The 22,810-nt window shown below is 39.6% G+C and overlaps 1 protein-coding gene across 23 annotated transcripts in view; it reads left to right on the top strand.

Moving 5' to 3' along the window:
• Window positions 1-22,810, top strand: part of SRPK2 (SRSF protein kinase 2) — a 255,065-nt gene that overhangs the window by 194,526 nt on the left and 37,729 nt on the right. For all 23 annotated transcript variants that reach the window (XR_012014172.1, XR_012014173.1, XR_012014171.1 and 20 more), the window contains 7 exons: window positions 3,494-3,602; window positions 4,682-4,769; window positions 4,963-5,050; window positions 8,108-8,214; window positions 19,137-19,302; window positions 20,511-20,536; window positions 22,485-22,731. Coding sequence is in view for 19 of the 23 variants with exons in the window: in XM_072791512.1 (XP_072647613.1) it covers window positions 3,494-3,602; window positions 4,682-4,769; window positions 4,963-5,050; window positions 8,108-8,214; window positions 19,137-19,302; window positions 20,511-20,536; window positions 22,485-22,731 (831 nt within the window). In the remaining 4 variants the exon portion in view is untranslated. The remainder of the gene's footprint in view (window positions 1-3,493; window positions 3,603-4,681; window positions 4,770-4,962; window positions 5,051-8,107; window positions 8,215-19,136; window positions 19,303-20,510; window positions 20,537-22,484; window positions 22,732-22,810) is intronic.

Raw genomic sequence — 22,810 nt, 5'->3', positions numbered from 1 at the left:
TCCCTCTGCCTGTGTCTCTGCCTCTTTGTGTGTGTGTGTCTCTCTCTGATGAATAAATAAATAAATTCTTTAAAAATCAATCAGTCAATCAATCTGAAGTACAAATGTGTCAACCAAACTCAAGTCATATAGTTCACAAGTGCGTGAGCCTTTCTGGTACTCTCCCTGATGTCATGACCAGGATCTTAGGCGTAGCACTGCTGATAAATTCCTGCATTGGAGATAAGGAGATGTCCTTATCTAGTTTGTGACTGTTCTCAAGATTCCTTGTGTGCTAGACAGTATTGTAAGCCATGGAGTGTTCATTGCTAGTAGTCATTATGGTGCACACTGTTTGCTGATCTCAGGGAATTGGAGAATTTATTGGCAGAGTTACAGGAGTGGCCATTTCCTCTAACTCCATGGGTGTTGGGCAGGTTGGTGTGGTCTGCTGTGTGGAATCATGCTCTACCTTTCTGGCAGCATGAGTATTATTTACCCTTTTGTGGGAAGAGACTTGTTTTCTGTGGAGATCTGGGAGTTAGGGTAGAAGAATATATGGAATATAGTTTTGAAATTATTGTATGTCATGTTTTCAAAATCAAAGCATAAGTGTTTAGTACTTTTGTTTTACATTTGTATTCAACAATTGTCTCTCTGCCCCCTCTTGTTTTAGTTGGTCTGCCTTTAGGTATATTCTTTTTTTTTTTTTTTTTTAATCCTCTGCTAAGTACATTACTCTTAGTTCATCTGTGGGCTTCTGAGATAACTGGACTAAATTAATTTTTGTTCAACTTTCAAAGCCCTATTGAGAAAAGGAATGGCTATGCTAAATAGTGCTCTTCTGTTCTTGCTCACATGTACACACTTTGGTTGTTGGAGAATCCAAGTCTGAAACATACCATAATGATAAAAATTTCTTCTCTTTATGCATAATTAAATTATTTTTAAATTTAGAGACTTTAATATTGGGAATAATATGCAATTAAGTAGTAAATAGCTTCTAATTAAGCTTTCAAGTGTTCCCTATATACTTCGACCGGGAAATAGTCCTGCAGTTGTTAAAAACGAAATCCATTTCTTTCTGGTGGACAAGGCATGGACTTTGGAGTCAAATTCGGTTTCCAGACCTCAACCTGCTTTGTGGGGTGGTTGTAAGAAATTACATAGACATTGGTGTTCCCTAAATACTTTTGTGTTGTGAAATGTGACTTTTTTTTTTTAAAGGATCATTTCATGAACAAATATGTCTGGAATTTGCAGCATGCTCTCTTCTCTTTGAAATCCCCACTGTGTGTTAAGACATTGGGCTCTTAGAACGCTGTGGTCAAAACATCTGCTTTGCTTTGTTGAATTTCTTATTTCCTAGACTCTCCCTTCTCCCCACTTCTACCATGGAACACCAGCAACATATTGTGGAATTTACTTCCTTTCATGGAACATGGTTTTGAAAATAAAGTGCCTAGCACAATGCCCCTAATTTGTACTTGGAAAATTATAGTTTTTCTCTCCTTTTCAGTGTTAATTTTAATGGTTCAAAATTGTATTGTAAATTCAATTCACTTCAATTTTAGTTTAACCTTTTAAGTAAGTAATAAGCCATTTTTTTCTTCTCATTTTATTGAGATGTATTTCATAATATAGCACTGTATGAGCTTCAGGTATATAGCATCATGACTTGACCTATGTGTTTATTGTGAAATCACTACAATGAGTTTAGTCACCACCTATCTTATCTGCTATATTCTTAATTTATTATCTTTTAGTTCATATCTTTTACCCAGAATACTGTTAAAGGCTTTGTGTGTGTGTGTGTGTGTGTTTTTAAGATTTTATTTATTTATTCATGAGACACACACACACACACACACACACACACACACAGAGGCAGAGACACAGGCAGAGGGAGAAGCAGGCTCCATGCAGGAGCCCAATGTACGACTCAATCCCGGGACTCCAGGATCATACCCTAGGCCAATAGCAGATGCTAAACCACTGAGCCACCCAGGGATCCCCCTGTTAAAGACTTTGATATTAAAATCTGAGAAATCGGGATACCTGGGTGGTGCAGCGGTTTGGCGCCTGCCTTTGGCCCAGGGCACGATCCTGGAGACCCAGGATCGAATCCCACATCGGGCTCCCGGTGCATGGGGCCTGCTTCTCCCTCTGCCTATGTCTCTGCCTCTCTCTCTCTGTGACTATCATAAATTAAAAAAATAAAAAATAAAAAAAAATAAAATAAAATAAAATCTGAGAAATCCAGGTGTAATGGCAGGAGAATAAGAATCTTTAAAACTCAGTATCTTGTCAAATTACTGCTTCACTAATTCAGTTAGGAAACAATCTAAATAAACCCAAAAAATATTCATAGTATTTCTTGAAGTTTACTCCTAGCCTTCTGAAAGAAACTTAGATACATTAAAAGATGTGGCTTGAATACTTCCTGCACCTGCTCTGAGCCTCTGAACACTAGCTGGGAAGGACCTATCCACGGACCTATCCTTCCTTGAGTGACTTGTAAGAATTGACTTGCAGACTTGAAAAATGAGAGATAATGTTGCAATAAAGAAGCGGATGTTATAAGAATAAAAAGTCAGAAAGCATTATGTGTATTTTAGTAAAAAATTAAGGTAGATAAAAAGAATAAAAGTAATTTTATACCCAGAGATGTTTGTTGCAAACATCTTATCCCCCTAGATTTTTCCTGGTGTATTTCACAAAAATGGTATCACATTCTTCATGCTACTTTGCAGCCTGTTTATTTTACTTACAAATACAGAGTAAAGGTCTTTTTATGCCAGATATTTATGAAAGCACTCTTTTACCTTTCCCAAGTATCTGCCTCCACAGGGTATGCTCTCTCACTCTCCATCCTATTTCTCAGCAGTGGTTTGAGGTTGGAGAAGTCAGGGGAGAGAGGAGTGAGCTGTGTTGGAGGGTGAACTGTTGTACATTATATGATTCCTTGTTGGTTATACACTAACTATTGGTGTATGCAGATTTACTCAGAGTACACATTTTTTATTTTGCTGAGTTATTATACTAACCCAAGAAGATTTGCATTGAATTTATTGCTTAGAAAAGAAGATGACATTGTATGGAAAAGTCAAGAACTGGTGTGTGCATATTATGTACACAAATTACTGTTACAGAGTGCTTGATGGCTTGTCTGAGTTAAATCAGAATGAACAGAAGGGCTTTTTAGGCAAAGGACATTTTTCTCTCGATGAAAGATACTTTCAAGAAAAATGTTGTATTATTAAACATATTTTGATCTGATTTTAGTACTTAGAGCTTTCTTAAATGGACTCAAGAACTGACTAAAGGGTGCACCTGGCGGGCTCAGTCAGTAGAGCATGTAATTCTTGATCTTGGGGTCTTGAGTTCAAGCTCCACATTGAGTATAGAGATTAATTGAAAAATAAATACAATCTTAAAAAAAAAAGAACTGACACAAAGGAAGAGATTTTATTACTATTTCTCTGAAATTAAAAAAAAAAATTTTTTATAACAGGTGGCTACCATCCGGTGAAAATTGGAGACCTCTTCAATGGCCGCTACCATGTTATTAGGAAGCTAGGATGGGGACACTTCTCAACTGTCTGGCTGTGCTGGGATATGCAGTAAGTGTTCTTTGTCATTTGTGCATTTAGTTTCTGGACTAGTTCAACCTTTATAATACAATATGGCTGAGGAGCATGCCTACTTCTGTTGTGGCATGTATACTACTTGGCATAAGCCTGCCCCACTCACCTAGACACCCACCCACCCCAGTCAGAAGTTCTCTTGTCTGTTATCTTAATATTATTAACTTTCTTCTGCTTTTATGTCTGAAGCTTATTCATTGAAATTGCATTGTATCACATATTCTTCTAATAATTCACCCATATCAGAGAAACATTCACATGTAAAATAATGATGTGTCGACCTTAAAAGTCAGTGGTTTCTAACTTTTTTTTTTTTTTTTTTACGGCTCCATAGTATGAAACTACAATGCTACCCCTTACACACATACATATATGGTGTGTATGTGTATGTACTAAAACAGAAGTGTTATAAAATAAGAATTACCTTTAATGTATGGATGAACTCTGATATTTTTCCAGTCTACCTTTTTTTTTTAATTAGGTAAAGACAACATGATGCAAAGAAGAGATTGTTTTGATCCATTAACCTATTGCTTAATTGCTGTTGCACAATTTGAAAAGTACTGTCTTGTTTTTTTTTTTTTTTTCAAGATTTTATTCATTTATTCATGAGAGACACAGAGAGACAGAGACACAGGCAGAGGGAGAAGGCTCCATGCAGGGAGCCCGATGTGGGACTCAATCCCGGGACTCCGGGATCACACCCTGGGCTGAAAGCAGGCGCTAAACTGCTGAGCCACCCAGGGATCCCCGAAAAAGTACTGTTTTAAAGGAAAGATTTTTAGATGTTCTTATTTATTGGGATGCTTGGGTGGCTCAGTGGTTGAGCATCTGCCTTTGGCTCAGGTCCTGATCCTGGGGTCCTGGGATCAAGTCTTATATCAGGCTCCCCGCAGGGAACCTGCTTCTCCCTCTGCCTATGTCCCTGCCCCTCTCTCTGTGTGTCTGTCATGAATAAATAAAATCTTTAAAAAAAGGAAGTTTCTATTTATTGAATAGATGTTATTATAATGATTACTTCTGTTAATATTAAAAATATGCATTTTTTTTTAAAGGGGGAAAAGATTTGTTGCAATGAAAGTTGTAAAAAGTGCCCAGCATTATACAGAGACAGCCTTGGATGAAATAAAACTGCTCAAATGTGTAAGTATCCCCAAAATGTGAATAATGCAAGAAAAATTAATGACAAAATTTTACAGAGGAATTTTTAAGTTTGAATGATGAATCTTTTATCTTTAAAAACATCCATTTTACTAAAATGTTTTTAGTTGATTATAATGGAAATGACTTTCAGTCTTAAATATTTCTGTCCTTGAATTCATTTTTTTTCCTGTAGGTTCGAGAAAGTGATCCCACTGACCCGAATAAAGACATGGTAGTACAGTTAATTGATGACTTCAAGATTTCAGGCATGAATGGAATACGTATCCTTACTGATAATTCTTTTATTTCCTAGTGGCTTTTTACTTTTAAAATATGGAAATATTTCAAGCTTGTTTAAACTCCTGTTTGCTGTGCTGTATCAATGTCTATATAAAGCCTCTACTGTCATCATAGAATGCTATAACATGGTATGCCGAAAATTCCCCAATTCCTGCCAGTCCATTTCAGTGTCTTGGGTAATCTCTCTGGGGTTGTACAGCATCTTAAACATTCTTCTTGTCCAGGCACCGTGCTCTTTACAGACAATCCCTCTACCTTCAATATCAAGCTGGGGAAGAACCATACATATGTGTAAGTAGAGAGCAGAGAAAGATTAGTCACAGTCATCATTACAGATGAAAAGGAGCAAAAGATCGGTTGTGTCAAGAGTCAGGGTCTTCTCCTTGCCAATCTTTTGCTCCTTCCATCATAACATGTTTGGAACAGATCCATCATTTTGGTATTTGACCTCCTCCAGCTCCAGAAGCCCGAGGACAAAGCCTTCTCCCAGCTTACAGCCCAGACTGGTACCCTGTTTCTGTATCTCCTAAGCTTTAATCCCTGAGCAGGCACTTCCTTCATACCCTGTATGTCTGAAGGAGGTTCTGTATTTCCTTCAGAGATTGGATTAGAGGGTACTAGTAAGTACCAGTGCCTGCTGATGTCACTTTGTCTTTTCCTCAAGATTATTTCTGGTTGTTGCTCAGTGCATTTTCCCCTCGTTTTTTTTTTTTTTTTTTTTTTTTTTTTAAAGATTGATTTTTGAGGGAGAGATTTGAAGAGGAGGAGGGGCAGAGAGAAAAGGAGAGAAAGAATCTCAAGCAGACTCCCCACTGAGCATGGAGCCCGATGCAGGGCTCAATCTCATGACCCTGAGATCACATACTGAGCCAAAATCAAGAGTCAGACGCTCATCCAAGTCATTCAGGTTCTGGTGTTCTTTCCACCACCCTATAGACAGAGCTGGTCCTTTGCCCTGTCTCCAGGTGAGCTTGTTTGTTTATGGGCAGGCAGGGCAGCTCCTCTTCTTAGTTTTGTAAGGCAGTTTGCTGGGATAGCTGAGAGAATTTCTTTGGAGAAACTACCTGATTTATAGGTAAATGGAGTGTTTTGGGTATATATACATTCCAGTGGCTGTTATTACTATTTTATAAAGCGCCAGGGAAACCATTATAGTCCAGGTTGTCAGTGCTTTGAGAAGATTTAGGTCATAATTTAGAAATCTTGGCCTTTGGCTCTGCGTCTTTTACCAACTGTAATCATTTTGCCATTTTTTATAATGATTTGGGAAATAGTAAGAAACTTCTGGCTTTATATTATCTGTGCATAAATCTATAATGTTCTCCTACAGTGTAGAAATGCTTTTTAAATTTTTCACTAAAAATATTTAAAGCAAAAAATAAAATAAAATAAAAATATTTAAAGCAACTGTGATAATTTGATTGGTAGATCTAGATATTGTAGTACAAAATATTAAATCAATTAACCTGCTTTTAATAGCCTGTCTTTAGGCTTCCAGAGATGAACAATATATTCTAAAAAGGTTTCAGAGACATTATAAATCTTTCTATATGAATAACATGAATATATTTGTATGATGGACTTTAGTGGGTCTACTTCTGCAGAGTCCCTGGTTGACTAGAATACCCAAATTCCTGAGATTTCATTATTAAATGCTATGTTCTATATTGTGATCTTACATCATTGAGAGCCTCCTGTAGTATTAAACTTGATCTGGTTCTGCAAAGAAAGATACTCTTGGGGGGTGCCTGGGTGGTCAGTCAGCTAAGTGTCTGCCTCCAGCTCAGGTCATGATCTCAGGATCCTGGGATCAAGCCCCGCATGGGGTGGGGGGGGGTCCCTGCTCAGCAGGAAGTCTGCTTCTTCCTCTCCCTCTGCCCTTCTCTTGCTCATGCACGAGCGCACTCTCTCAAATAAATAAATCTTTAAAAAATATATATACTATTGAAGGAAAAGGTTAAATATCTTCACTGTGTTTTGTAAATTTCTATTTTATAAAATGTTTTATGTGTTAGGAATATAGGCAGGCAGGACACTTTTAAGAAAGGGTTTTTTGTTGCCCCCTCTCCCCCATCAGTTTTTTTTTTTTTTTTTTTTTTAAGATTTTATTTATTTATTCGTGAGAGAGGGAGGGAGGGGCGCAGAGACACAAGCAGGCTCCATGCAGGGAACCTGACATGGGACTTGATCCTGGGTCTCCAGGATCAGGCCCTAGGCCGAAGGCGGCGCTAAACTGCTGAGCCACCCGGGCTGCCCTCCCATCAGTTTTTATGAGGTTTTAGCCTTGCTTACTTTCATTACTGCTGATTATCAGGGAGGGGGATGTTGAAATGAGCAAGAGTGCAGGGAGGTGCAAGGTTGCCTCATGACCCAGCAACTTTTGGACTGTGTGACACTGGGGATCTTTTCGGCTCCTGGGTTCACTGTGGTTGCTTCTGTGTAGGGGTAAGCATATTGTTTGACAAGCCTACACTGAGTAACATGTAGGATATAAGTACTTGGTAAATGTTAGATCTACCTATTTTGGTGAGAAACAGCCTGTGACCACTTTGGTATTATTGATGGTAGTGATGATGCATTTTTATTTTATTTTATTTTATTTTATTTTATTTTATTTTATTTTATTTTATTTTATTTTATTTTATTTTATTTTATTTATTTTATTTTATTTTATTTTATTTTATTATTTATTTTATTTTATTTTATTTATTTTATTTTGATGTTGCATTTTTAAATGTTTTTTGTTGTTTCTTAGTGCACGCATGTAGGTGTGCATGATTGGGGATGGGGCACCATGGAGAATCCCAAGCAGTCTCCATGGTGAGCGTGGAGCCCAACGCGGGGCTCCTTCTCACTACCCTGAGATCATGATCTGACCCAATACCAAGAGTTGGACGCTTACCTGACTGCGCCACCCACGTGCCCCATGATACAGCATTTTATAAAGATAAAATTGCCAAGTGCTACAATGATACCGCTTTGAGTAATTGCCTCACTCCAGGAAATGTGTCCACACGTGATCCTTAACCATATCCCAGATGTCTGCATGGTCTTCGAAGTGCTTGGCCATCATCTCCTCAAGTGGATCATCAAGTCCAATTACCAAGGCCTCCCCGTACGTTGTGTGAAGAGTATCATTCGACAGGTGAGGAAGCCAGGGCAGCCCTGCCCTCCAGTGCCTAACTGGCTAGCCTTTCAGTGCAAATTGCTGTTCTTAAATACACACACATGTGCATGCTGTCACAGGTATAAATATAATCTCTTATAAATTTATACATGTACATTACAGTGTACATTTGAACTTGTTACATCAGTTTTATAATTATCTAATCACATGTCATTCTGTCTTGTGAAGAGGGCAGTAGGTAAATGTCAGGCATGCATTTCTTTTGGTGTATTGATCTTTTGTTAAGGTAAGTGATACGACATACTGAGGAATTGTTTTATCTAATATCATTACTATGAAATGACCCATTTAGTTCCTTATAAAATAGAGAAGAAATAGATAATTTGTGTTTGTTTACTATTTCTATGTATCTTTGGATGGAGGCTAAATGAAAGATAATGTAAAGAATGTTTAAGTTATATCGGGAGTATCATGTTAGATTTGTACTTTATTCAATTGCCTTGACAAAAGAAAACCTTTAGCTGGGGTCTGATTCAAGTATGATGTTCTAGCAAATATTTATAGGATGAAAGTATACACATATGGAAGATCTCCTAATTAGAAATATCTACCAGATTCGGTTTTCTGCATGGAATATATCAATCTTATTCCTCATTGCCCTTATAGCCTACCTAGGAAAGTTACAGATACAATTTATTACTTGTTCTGCTGTCATGGACAATTGCCTTGGATAATTCTGCAGAGTAAGTAATATATCAGGGAGTCGCTTGGTTTGCTTGAGGAAAGGCTTATGTGATTTGGTGCCCATCCCTTGCCATCAAGGCCCAGAGCTGGAGCTAGACTTGTTCAGGGTCTCCAGACCTGAAACACAGGCCTGGGTCCAAATTTCTTACATAGGAAACAAATGATGGAATGAGTCACGGTTAAAGTATGAATTCAAGAGATGGGTGCCTACAGAAGAACCTTCCTAACAACTGTAGTATAGATAGTATTTGCTTATGTGCATATGAATAGGTTTTCATTTAATAAAGATTTCGAAGCTTAAATTGGTTTGTGAAAGCATCCTATCCTAGATTTTGCTTTTGAAGTTGTGTATAGGTCGCATCGTTCATCATTTATCTTTGTCTCTTTACACTGCAAATTGGCAGCTTGTCTTCTAACATTATAGATGTTACACAAAAAGAGAAATTGGAAAGAGGAGTGCTCTTTGCCTTGGCTTAGACAATGAAGTACTGTTCCTGGACGTAGTTGGTACATATACATGCCTGTTGTGAACTTGTGGTCAGCTTTGGCTTAATACTAATACCTGTTCTCTTTTAGATTTTAGATAGTAGCATTTTAATTTATTATTTTAACATGGTTAATATATCAAATCAAAAAAAATTTTTCCTTTAAGGGGGGGGGGGGGCGGTGGCAATTAACCTTTAACTGGAAATGTTTGATCCCTGAATGACACTTCCATATTTATGACTATTAGTGGTAACTGAACTCTAAAAAATCATTTTGTTAAAACTGAAAAAATTGGGAAGCCTGGGTGGCTCAGTGGTTGAGCATCAGCCTTTGGCTCAGGACGTGATCCTGGCATCCTGGGATCGAGTCCCACATTGGGCTCTTTGTGTGGAGCCTGCTTCTTCCCTCTGTCTTTCTCTCGGTCTGTCAAGAATAAATAAAATCTTTAAAAAAAATGAAAAAATTTCTTAATTATCTCTGGTTAATCCTGAAAATATTAAGATTTACATATTCTACAATAAGCAAATAATTTGAGAAGCTCCAGCTCGCATGTATTTCACATAGATCTGTCATCCCCTGGAACCCTGTACTTGGAAAGATGTCCATGGTTCCATAGGGGACTGGCCATGTCTCAGGCTGGCTCATGAAAGAAGGTGACTCTCAGTTGAGCCATTGATATTTATTTTGTGTTCCAGAACGGGGAACTTTATTGCCTTTCTCAGCAAGTAAAAATGTCTGCAAATCTAAAGATGAAATTCATGGGATTTAATGGAATTTTCATGGGTCCTTGCTGAATGAACAAATGATTTTAATGAGTGCGTCATTCCCCGTGTAATTCACACACACACCGTGCTTTGGAGACTGAGAACTCTTAGAGTGTTTTATTGGTCTAGAAAGATTTCGAGGTGAAATTTTCACCTGTACTTAGTCATCGTAGGCAATGTTAGAAGTTTTGATTTTAGTGTGACCCCACCTTTTATTTTATTATTAAAATATGGACTCTGGATTTTTCCCCTAAACTTTCTTTCCTGTAAGTTTTGTTTTTTGTTTTTTGTTTTTTTGTTTTTTGTTTATTTATCCTTGAGAGAGACAGAGACACACGTAGAGGGAGAAGCAGGCTCCTGACAGGGAGCCTGATGGGGGACTTGATCCCGGACCTGGGATCACGCCCTAAGTGGAAGGCAGCCGCTCAACCACTGAGCCATCCAGGCGTCCCTCCCGTGACTTTCAAAGTAGTAAATTGCTGTCTATCCCGGTTAATAATCCTTATAACCTGAATTTTCCTTCATTCCCTTTCACTCAGCCTATGGATTCAGTATTTCTGAGTATAGACCTTACAGTTACAGTGCTTCCTAAAACAGGCAAGATGGAGCAGCTTTCTAATACTCTTCCCACTCTGTGGCCTCCCTTGCCTTTGAAATCAGGTGTGGCTGACTTCTGGTTTCACTCACCTGCCATGTTTCACTAGTCACCTAGCCATCGATCCTTGCCATGGTGTGTGTTTTACTCCTGATCTTTGTGTTTCCGGCACCACCTTCCTTAGTTCAGACCCTTATCACCCCCAGCCAGTACCTTTTCATAGGCTCTCTACTCTCCCAGAGGCCTGCCCATCCTGCTCTATTTCCCTATGCCAATTTTTTCTCCTTTCCATTCCTAAACAAAACGTTGCTTCAGTAATTCATATTCCTCATTTAGAAACCTTTAGTGGCTTTCCAGTGCCTATTGTCTAAAGCTTAACATTTACTTTCAAGAAATGACATGTGGGATGATAAAGAGCTTGGGGTTTGGTGTCAGATGTACCCTTCTCTAGCCAGGAACTTAGGCTAAGTTCCTTAACTTCCTTAAGCCACAATTTCCTCATGAATAAAATGAGACTAATAAAGGTACCTTCCTTGCTAGATTATTTTTTAAATGTAAAGGGATGCTACTATTGATTATTACAAATTTTTATTCAGTGCTTAGTATGTGCCAGGCATAGTTATAAGTACTTTACAAATTTTAATCCATTGACTCTTTACAGTAACCCTATGAAATAAGTATTTTTACCCTTCTGATTTTATGGAAGAGGAAGGGAGGTGTGGAGAGGTTAAGTAACTTGTCCCAGTGATGAAGTAACTTAAAAAGTAGTAAGCTGTAGAACAGGCATTTATACGCAGATAGTCTGGCTCTGGCACTTTGGCTTTTAGCATCTTGCCAAGCAGCATAAAATAACTTTAGAATTGTACTTGGCCTAATGTCCAGTAAAAATTAAATCACTGTTCTTCTTGTGAATCTGTTTAAGGTTTTTCTGCCATCTGCTGTCAGCCCATATTTCCCTTCACAAATCCTGATTCAGCTTTTATTTCCTGGCAAGTGAATTTTTTCCCATAAATTGATAATAGATAATACATGTAAATGTTCTAAAATGTATGTCCTTCAGGTACCCAGTTTCTCTCCTAGAGTCAACCAAGTTACCAGTCTCCTATGAATGTTCAAAGATGCCCAAGCATCTATAAATACATGCAGATTTGTCAGAGTTTTTATTCATAAATTTTTACTACTTTCATTTTGTAGGTATTTTAGGGAAAGTACTCACCTGGCTGTTTATTAGCTGCACATCTTTGGTCATTTTTTTTTGTCTTAGGCTGCTGAAAACACCAACTTGTCTTTTCTACCCATATTTTTAAGGACTTTACCAAAATTCTGCTTCCATGACAGAGGCTTCCTTCCCACTCTACTCCAGTTAAGAGTGCTCTTTCTTCCCTTGTCCGTATGCCTGCGCCCTCCATTTGGGCCTTTCCTGATGATCATAGTATCTTGCCCTATGAGCCACGGTTTCACAGCCCTGGCACTGTTGACATTCTGTACTGGAAAATTCCTGTTGTGGGGACCTGTCTCATGCATTGCTAGGTGTTCATCAGCATTCCTAGCCTCAACCAACTAGATGCCTGTATCAGCCACCCCCACGCCGGGTGTGACACTTATAAAGGTCTCTAAAAGTTGTCAGATGTCCCTGAGGATGTAGAATTCCCTCTTGTGGAAAACCACTGAAAACCAGTGTGCACCTTTGCCAGTAGGCTTAACTTCAAATTATAACTTTGGCACTTACTGTTTTGTGACCCTGATCAAATGATGCAGCTTCTGTGAGTCTGTTTCCTCATTTGTGAAATTGGGATAATATTAGATGATTTGTGATTAACAGGAGGGGCTATTGATAGAGCATCCAGCGTGATGACCAGCGTGAAGTAGCCAGTGTGTGTCTCCACCTGTGTTGTGAGCTCTTGGAGTTATGAATTCTACGGGGGTTCTGTGTCTCTTTGTAACTTCCTTCATGCCATAGGTGGTGAAGGAATGTTTTTCGTAGGTTGTCTTTCCTTAAATGAAAGAAAGGGTCTACGTTTCTCTTTTTGTTCTACAAAATGGCTCGCTTTCTGTGATTGGATGTGCTGGTAGACAAACATTACCACTTGTTTATATTTTAAAAGCAATGACATGATTTAATCATCTGCCTTTTCAGGGCTTCCCATGCACTGTTCTCAGTCCTTTGGTCAGTTCTTAGCTGTCCTCCTGTAGCCATGGTGACTTGCTGGTGGCGTCTGGGATGCTGTGTGCAGCCCCTGCCTCTCCCAGGCTGCCTTCTTAGCTCAGGTGTGTGGAATCTTGTGTTAGTCTCTTCACCCTCTGGCTTTCATGTCTTACTTCTTCTTAAATCAGCTTTATTGAGGTCTGTTTCATGTTTTTCTTTTATTTCTAAATCCGGAAGAAACAGGATGCTAGTGTTGGCTGTGTTTATTTGTAGCGCTTGAAAGGTATGCTGCAGGTGCTGGCTTCTTCAGACAGTGTTGCTGTTCCTTAAACGTGACTTTGACTTGCTCATATATTGAAAGGGTCACTGACATTTTACTTTTTAAAATCTTATGGTGTAATTCACTGCCCTTTATAGGAACCCTGTAAGGAAATGGCTTCTTTGTAAGGGCAAGGCCCTGGTTTGGTGACTTTGCTAAAATACTAGGAAAACTAGCAGTTATAGCTTGTAGCTCTGGATTTTTAAATTATTATTAATCTTTTCTGTAACTATGAATGTCAATGGCAGTTACAATGCTCTTTAGACTCCCACGTTTTTTCAGGTGGTATAATTTTGGAACCCGTGCTCTCAAGTGCAAGGCCCTATGTCTACATAGAAAGATCTGGGAGCATTTAAGTTACAGCATGTGTTTATCAAAGTGTACATTCGTGGGTCTGTTTGTGGTAAATGGTTTTCTTTTCCTTCATAGTAGAGCTGGCAATTAGATTGTTTAAAAGAATAGCCATTAGATGTTATTTACTAAGTGATTTATTTTTTTTTAAGTTTTTAATTTATTTATGATAGCCACACAGAGAGAGAGACAGGCAGAGACACAGGCAGAGGGAGAAGCAGGCTCCATGCAGGGAGCCCGACATGGGATTCGATCCCGGGTCTCCAGGATCGTGCCCTGGGCCAAAGGCAGGCGCCAAACCGCTGCGCCACCCAGGGATCCCTACTAAGTGATTTATAATTGGTAACATGCACTGTACTATGTAAGCTAAGGGGACTTGTAAAATGCAGTGTTTTTCCAGGCTGCTTGGGTGGCTCAGTTGATTGAGCATCTGCCTTCGACCTAGGTCATGATCTCGGAGGTTCTGGGAACAAGCCCCACGTTAGACTTCCTGCTCGGTGAGGAGTTTGCTTCTCCCTCACACTCCTGCTCTCTCTCAAATAAATAAAAAAATAAAATAAATTACAAATAGAAGTGCTTTTCCATACCCCGCTTCTGTGAGGCAGCGGGTTCTGGGGGCATATGAAGGCCTGGCCTGTTAGCACTGAATGCTCTTGTCTACACTTAGTATCAACTTACCATTACATTTATCTTGCTGCTCCTAGTTACCAGTGAATTCATTACCACTGAGCCAGGAGTCAGTTATAGAATAGGAGATTAATTTTAAGTTGGTAAACATTTGTATATTCATTGTGGTAGTACATATGTTTTTTTTTAAAAATATTTTATGTATTTATTCATGAGAGAGAGAGAGAGGCAGAGACACAGGCAGAGGGAGAAGCAGGCTCCATGCGGGGAGCCCGACGCGGGACATGATCCCGGGTCTCCAGAGTCACACCCTGGGCTAAAGGCAGGTGCTAAACCCCTGAGCCACCTGGGCTGCCCAGTACATGTTTCTGTCCTGACTTGGAATCCTTCTCCTCAGAATGTTGGGTCCTCAACTGGGAAACGTGGTGAAGTCGCTCCCCTTCACAGGCAGGAAGCCTCTTAGCCAGCTCATTGCTCTGTGGCGCCATCTATGTGCAGGGCATGGAAGCTTTCTCTTTCTCCTGACCACATTCGCAAGAACAGCTCCAGGGTCTTCTCATGAATTCTCAGTAGTCCAGTGAGGACATGGAGCAGAAGGCTCTTTCAGGCCAAAGCAGACAAGGAGAGTGTCCACTGAGTCTTCTGTGTGCATGTGCATCCAGTTCTTGCCTCCTTCCGTTGAGCTGGGATTCCCACACTTCTCCATTCAGTTTAATGCCACAATTGTCAGAAGCAGGTTGTCACCTCGTGTCTGTTTTCTGAAGAAGAGAAATCCGTGGGAACCTTAGGTTTCTCAGTAGGAAAGTTTCTCGGCTTGTGGGGTTTTTGTCCACACCCTGAGGAATGAGTATCTTGGCGAATGGCTCCTGTGTGGGCTGGCCCTCCCATGCCAGTTGGGCTTCCCTTGGTGCTGCAGGAGCAAGGCCTTGCTCACAGAAATAGAGGCAGGCCAAGTTTCCTCACTCATGATGTCCTGTGTTCAGGTGTGGGAAGAAGAAAGTCCCCATGTGGTGACCAGAGTTGGAAAATAATCTGGAAAGTTGCTGTCATTCTGTTTTCTCTTTGCAGTTTAGTCTTTTGGAGGAAGCTTCTTTTTCTGGGTGGTGAGCAGGGCCAGGGAGACATCTTTGAGAGAAGTTCCCACATTATTTCTCAAGTCACTCCTCCTCCAGGATCACGGGACCTATTGTAAAGCCGTGGTGGAGGGGAGTAGGATTATGTTGTTGATGCCAGTAATAGATGCTCTCTGCTATCTTCATAGGTGGACAGAAGGAAACCTGAGAGACTGTCTTGAACCAAGTCTCTTAATTTACACATGAATTTGAGGCCAGGGAAGGGAACTACTAGCTAGTTAGTGTCTGAATCAGAACTGGGGGCTCCTAGGCTCTGCCTTTGCTGATAAACTGCTGCTAGCCTGCAGGTCTGACTTCACGAGGAGAAAACTGGCCCCTTCTTTTGAGGTTGTGATCTGGCTCTGAATGAGCTGCAGCCCCATCCTTGGCCCATCTGTGCTTGGATTCATCTCAGCTCTCATGGCAACTGTAGATTCAAGCAGTTGGCAGTCGGGGGATCTCTCTGCAGCCTCTGCTGCCTCCTGCTGATGAGGCCAAGTATGTGTTTTTAGGCAAGAAAGACAAATATACTGGGCTTAGCAAGTAAAGGAAACACAGAAAATTAGTAGAGGCTCCTTTTAATTCTGTTTTTCAGATTTCGCAAGAGGAGATCTGTCCTTCAGCATGGAGCTTGATTCACTGCTTTTTCTCTTTTGTTCATCATCATAGTTACTTTACATAAATGATTATGTGATTGCCCATCATTACTGTTTATTCTGGATTCTCAGATGCTTTATTGCTTTAAAATTCACGGGCTGAGAACAGAAATGCTATTTTTCAAAATAACCGTTTTTTTTTTTTTTTGTCTACAGCTAAAGACTTTTTTAAAAATTGTAATTTAGAATTAAAAGAAATTATGGCATCAGAATTTCATTGGTGGGATGTACACAGAATTTATCGTGTATAGCCCACTCATTAGGTGGGAGGAATGAGACCCAGAGAAGTTTAATACATAGCACAGAGTTAGTCAATGTTAGTGCATATGTTCTGACTTAGATTAGTTCTCCCACTTACTTTGAGCTTCCTGTAAACCTTGTTTTTTGTGGATATTCCATAGGTCATTTTTTTTAATTAAAAAAATTTTTTTTCATAGATCATTTCTAATTCTTACCATATTTCTATTTAATAGGTATATTCCCCCCTTTTTTAAATATTTGAAAATGGAAGCTCAGACAGCGTTAAGTACTTTGCTCAGGGAGTGAGCAGTCTGCGAGTGGTGTGAGTCCCCTGGCCGTGTTTTAACACCACACTGTGCTGCGCCTCTCAACTATTTCCTTTCAGATTTGCATTATCTTAATTAACTTACTTGTCTCAGCAGTCAGTTCTTTTACGGTGTTCGTTGTCGGACATCGTAAGCTGTGTTTCTTATGGAAAGGTAACCCTAGTTGAGTGCAGTTGCAAATATTTTAAGTCTGGGACCTTAAATTCTTGCTGAGAACACTTTGTTCGTCTCAAGTGCCTCCTTGTCATTGGGAACTCATGAACACATTTGGATACTGGATCACATTAACTCTTACTTGTGTGGGCTCCCACAAGTAAAATAACCTGACTACCACGAAAGAGCTAAGGTGGAAAGATAGGCATGACTTGGGCATGAAATGGTGGTGAAAAGATACTGACATTTTTACTTTGAGCTTATATTTGATATTTGAAATGCAGTTTCAGTTGGAAGAATTTTAAACTGTGTAAATTTTCTCAAAAATCTTGTTCCTTTGCCTCCATAGGTTAGACATCATTACTGTTCTTGTCCATTAACTTCTTGTACTTCTCAGAATCTCTGTTATTCAGGTATAAAAATTCCCCCCATATTATTGCAGTTTGAATAAAGAAAGATTCATGAATGTCAGTGAATAACATATAGGCCCACTGGATTGTGTTCCCATCAGGATTATAACCTAATTCTTTATGGAAATGTATAATGAATCTTTCTTCAGGGTCCTTTGATGGTTTAAACATAATTTAGTAGTTTTAATTGCAATATTATTGCAAACATTAAATATTTTAAGTGAAAAAAACAAGTGGCTTTTTTTTCCCCTCTTATTCTAGTCTTATCTGTTCCTCTGTTTTGGTGCTTCCTAGGAACTTGTCAGCAGTTCATTAAATTACATTTGTTACGCCTGTGGTTCATCTTGGTTTCTTTTTGGCCAGTCCCTTTCCTTCCCTTGGCATAAGACAGTAAGTTCTCTGAGGACACTGGGGCCATGAGCCCTGGGAGACAGTGAGCTGTGTTTATTACTATATGTCAGACACCTGGAATTGGGTGCATGACCTGTTAAGGAGTTTGACTGATGCTGGGTCAGTCGAAGTCATGTAAAAATGCTTCCTAGGGAAAGTTATTTCAGGTGAATATAGGGATTTTCATCCTGTTTAAGGGGATGGGTCTTCCTTTTCTCATTTTCCTTGTGGAACCTCTCTGTCCCCTCATTTCCTAATGCTGTCATCTGTTACAGTTGTTTAGCCAGATACAAGAGACAGAAGCGTTGTGCTCTTGCTGAGAACTTTCTAGAGTGGGAAATACATATTATATATCCTACTGCTTGTCTTTTTCCCACTTCCTTGTCTGTTGTGGACAAGACCCCTAAATGATTTACAGTGTATGATGAGATTTATTAAATGCTAATGTTTATTGAGCATATAGAATTTCTGATGTACAGGAACTTGGGAATATTTTAAAAACATATTTTTGTTCATGGGAAGAATTGAAAGAATTCCTCTCCAGTGGAAATAATTTCAGATATACTGTGGTCACTGCACTCTGTAAATTTTGTGGGTTTTGTTTTCATGGATATTTTGGTTCAGCAGTTTCTTTGAGTTAATGAGGTTTTGTGATCTGGATTCCATAGCTGTTTACTCCTCCTTTCCTGCAGTATTAAAAATGTATACACATCATTAGACCTCATGGAGACGCAGGTTACACTTCATACCCACTAGGGTGACTAAAAAAAAGACAGAGAACGGTGTAGGCCATGACAAGGAGGCTAGAACCCCCTTGCATTTGCTCCTGGGAATGTGACATGATGCAGCCACTGTATAAAACAAGAGTTACCATATGACCTAATAATTGTATTCCCAGGTATACACTCCAGAAAAGTAAAAACGTATGTCTACACAGAAAGTCCTGCATTAATGGTCATAGCAGCATTGTTTGTAGGAACCATAAAGGGGAAACAATCCAAATATCCATCAGATGAAAGGCTAAACAAAATAGAGTATATCCGGTGGAACATTATTTGACAGTTCAAAGAACAGAAGTACATGCTACACTTGGGTGGACCTTTAAAACATCATGCCTGTTCTAGGAGACTGTATGATTCCATTCATATAAAATATTCTGAACCAGCAAATGTGTGGAGACAGAAAGTAGATTAGCGGTTGCACAGGCTGGGGGAGCTGGAGGAGATGGAGAGTAACTCCCATTGGGTAGGTTTTGTCTTTTCTGGGTGATGAAAATGTCCTAATTTATGTAGTGGTGATGGTGGATATCTAAAAACCATCGAATTGTACACCTAAAAGGATGAATTGTATGTAAATTACATCTCAATAAAGTTGTTATAAACATAAGTATGTGTATAGATGCATTTGCTTCCATGAACATAAAGAATCTCCAGAATGATGCACATTGGTTGTTTATGGGAAGATGCTGGGCTCCTGTGAGGGTGGGGGCAGGAGGGAGATTTTTACTAGAAATTTGTGTCAATTTTATTTTGTGCCTTGTGATTATGTTACTTATTTTTACAAATGTTGAACAGTGAAGGTATTAATAACTCCTCTCTTCTCTTGATTTTACAATGACCAGGTCCTCCAGGGGTTAGATTATCTACACAGTAAGTGCAAGATCATTCATACTGACATAAAGCCGGAGAACATCTTGATGTGTGTGGATGATGCATATGTGAGAAGGATGGCAGCCGAGGCCACCGAGTGGCAGAAAGCAGGTGCTCCTCCTCCTTCCGGGTCTGCAGGTGAGGAGCTAAGCCAGCTTTGTTTCAATTTGTTTGGGGGCATTGAGAGCCAGCAGAGTTGCACACTGAAAGCAGTTGAGTCAAATACTTGTTAAGAACTTTTGAAAGAGTCTGACAGCTAGAAATAATAAGACCTTTCTCTTAAAAAGGTCTTAAAAAGATGCCCCAATTAAATTATGCTTTAATATTTGAGTTACTTTGTCCTCCCTTAAACAGTCATTTGAAATCCTACGAGCTGTTTCATCGCCTGCACACTTCTCTGTGAAGGTGTACATGGTAACAGCTTGCTTGTAGCTGACCTATAGTCATCAGAATTTTCTTCCGGTTTTAGGTTTGTTAGAATGCTTCCTTGTCTCCAGTTAGTCTACATCAATCTGAGTCTAACTGGTGAATTTGGAATTAGTTACAAAAGACCCAAGGGTGGGAGAAGGCCAGATACCTTGAGTTTATAGAGTTTTCTATATATAGAGTTTTCTATCTGGCTTCCATGGAGTGTAACGGCTACAGTAACATGTTGACCACTTTCCTCATCTCTTCATGTTATCCACACCCTAGTGCATTGTCCGGCAAGTGTGCAGACTTAGGGTCTGAAGTCCTGTGACTGACAGGACTCTTGGGAGCTGCGCACTACCTCCTAGTCTTGTTTTTTACCTTTAGGGTGTTTTTTTAGATCATAGACCTATGGTCAATCAAGCTGGCAAAGACTGGTCATGTGACTTCTAGAGTATTTATTTCTGCTGTATAGACTTGCCAAAGAGTTTTCAAACATAGATGTGCATCTCCTAATTTACATTCATCATTTTATTGTCTATAAAATAAATTTGGTTAGATGACTATGTGATATTTGTGAACTCTTACCCATTTTCTTAAGTTATCAGTCAATGCTTTGGTATTGACTCTCTTTGAAATGAATGGGTATTTAATTCTAGATAAATAAGGGAAGTGGCCCAATGAACAACTACTTCTGTGCCTTTGAAGAGCCAGTCATAAAAAAAAAAAAAAAAAAAAAAATGAAGAGCCAGTCATTTGTTTGAGATGGATAAACTTTCTTCAGATCTCTGTGATTAAGAAGCTCTGTAGTTTTAACAGTTTTGAAGTTGGATAGCCATTAAAAGGCAATGATTACCTTCATTTTACAATTGAGATTACCTAATAAAGATACAGATCTATTTTCCTCTAAACATTCATTTTGTTTCATTTTGTTTTAGTGAGTACGGCTCCACAACAAAAACCTGTAAGTATTTACACATACACTTATATTCACCTTCACGTCAAAAGCAACTGTTCCTTATTGAGCTTTTCAAGTTGTAACGTTAGTCTCTGTTTCTCTCTGTCACAGTTTTTCATTTAAGATTGTTTGGGCAAATGGATTTTGTTTTTGTTTTTTTTTTTTTTTTGTTATGTTCTCAATTTAGATGTTTATTTTTTTTTTATTTTTTTTTTTTTAATTTTTATTTATTTATGATAGTCCCACAGAGAGAGAGAGAGAGAGAGGCAGAGACACAGGCAGAGGGAGAAGCAGGCTCCATGCACCGGGAGCCCGACGTGGGATTCGATCCCGGGTCTCCAGGATCGCGCCCTGGGCCAAAGGCAGGCGCCAAACCGCTGCGCCACCCAGGGATCCCTCAATTTAGATGTTTAATCCATCTTGATGTAAAAGATGGGCATGTTGATAAATGTTATGTATCCTTGAATATATGAGGCTTACTGTTTTCATAAGTTGAAGTGATTTTTAGAGTTGGAATAGTTAGAGCTTTTCCAAGCTGGATCTTCATTTTCCCTGTTCACTTTCTAGGGTGCTGTTAGCTGACTCTGGTGAAATGTGACATGATCAAGATAGAGTTCGAAGTGTGATTTTTACAAAACACTTAACATTATTTCTGATTTGCCTCCAAGATACCCATTTTTCTGAAGCTTGTACTCTAATTTGTTTTCCAGCCACTAGTTAAATATGGAAAAGAGTATTGTCTGTTTTGTGGTCCAGTCATATGAAACAAGTTGCTTGGAATTAAAACTTACCCTGATGTCCCTAAACCTGTTTAGTTCCAGTAGAGGATAGAATGAATATATATATATGTATATATATATATATATCTTGAGTTGATGAGTCACCTACAAGTTTTGAAAGAGCTTTATGAACCAGAAGCATTTGAAAGGAAATGTCGAGAAATTCAGAGTGCTGCCAGCAGCCCTCACTTTGGAATGAAAGTCCCAGTACAAGAGGGAGTTGTAATAATTATGCCACCTGGCTTACTGAGGAGCCGAATCATTGCCTACAGTCCTGCTGTGGTTTGAGCAGCTTGTTTTGATTATTGATTCTATGGAAAGACTGTAGGCTGTCATTGCCAGCACTTTCCCAGTCATGTGGCCCTGATAGGAGGCTGACTGAAACTGTGGCTTTTTCTTTTTTTCCTTTACTTCATATGTTCATTGCTGACAGTTTCTGCAGTCCCAGCTGTTGACCCCAGCTCGTTGTGTGAGACTCAAACACCAGCATTACTGTTGACCAACCATGAAGGCAGTACACCTGTGCTGGCAGGCCTTTCTTTTATGGCAGGTAGTTGGGTAAGACATTAAGGAGAGGTGATACTGTTGGTTTGTAGATAGGCAGCAATAAAACTTGCAAGGGGTGCTTCTTGTTTAAAGGCCGGGGTATCTGAGCATTTTCCATTCTTAGAGTTGAATTGAAGTGGACTTCTTGAATTGGAGCTGTGTCCCTCTAAGGACAGGGACTGCTAGTCGCCCCCTACTTGATGTAAGGCAGCACTGGTTTCTTTTTTTTTTTCTGGTTTTATTGTAACCCTAACCACAAGGTGGGTCTCCTGTCTGGGGACTTAGTCTTTTTTTTTTTTTTTTTTTTAATTTTTATTTATTTATGATAGTTACACAGAGAGAGAGAGAGAGAGAGAGAGGCGCAGAGACATAGGCAGAGGGAGAAGCAGGCTCCATGCACCGGGAGCCCGACGTGGGATTCGATCCTGGGTCTCCAGGATCGCGCCCTGAGCCAAAGGCAGGCGCCAAACCGCTGCGCCACCCAGGGATCCATGGGGACTTGGTCTTAATGAATAAGACCTGAGGAAACATGATTTGTTGTTATTTGCCATGTTGCTAGCACAGGTAGTCTTGTGGAGTGCTTTAAAAAGAAGCAGACTGACCTGTGGTATTTTCTTCCCATGTTGTAGATAGGAAAAATATCTAAGAACAAAAAGAAAAAACTGAAAAAGAAGCAGAAAAGGCAGGCTGAGTTATTGGAAAAGCGCCTGCAGGAGATAGAAGAATTGGAGCGAGAAGCCGAAAGGAAAATAATAGAAGAAAACATCACATCAGCAGTACCTTCCAATGAACAAGACGATGAATACCGCCCAGAGGGCAAACTGAAAGCTGCCGGCTTAGAGGATGCGGCTGAGAGCGAGCCTGTGAATGACAACGGTCAGTCTGCATGGGGTCCTGGAGCTTCCTGAGTGAGCACCTGCTGGGTCACCACATAGGCTGTGGTTGGGGAATATGG

This window comes from Canis lupus, chromosome 21 (genome assembly GCF_048164855.1).
Source record: "Canis lupus baileyi chromosome 21, mCanLup2.hap1, whole genome shotgun sequence".
NCBI lineage: Eukaryota > Metazoa > Chordata > Mammalia > Carnivora > Canidae > Canis > Canis lupus.
This window is presented reverse-complemented; position numbering and strand designations above follow the sequence as displayed.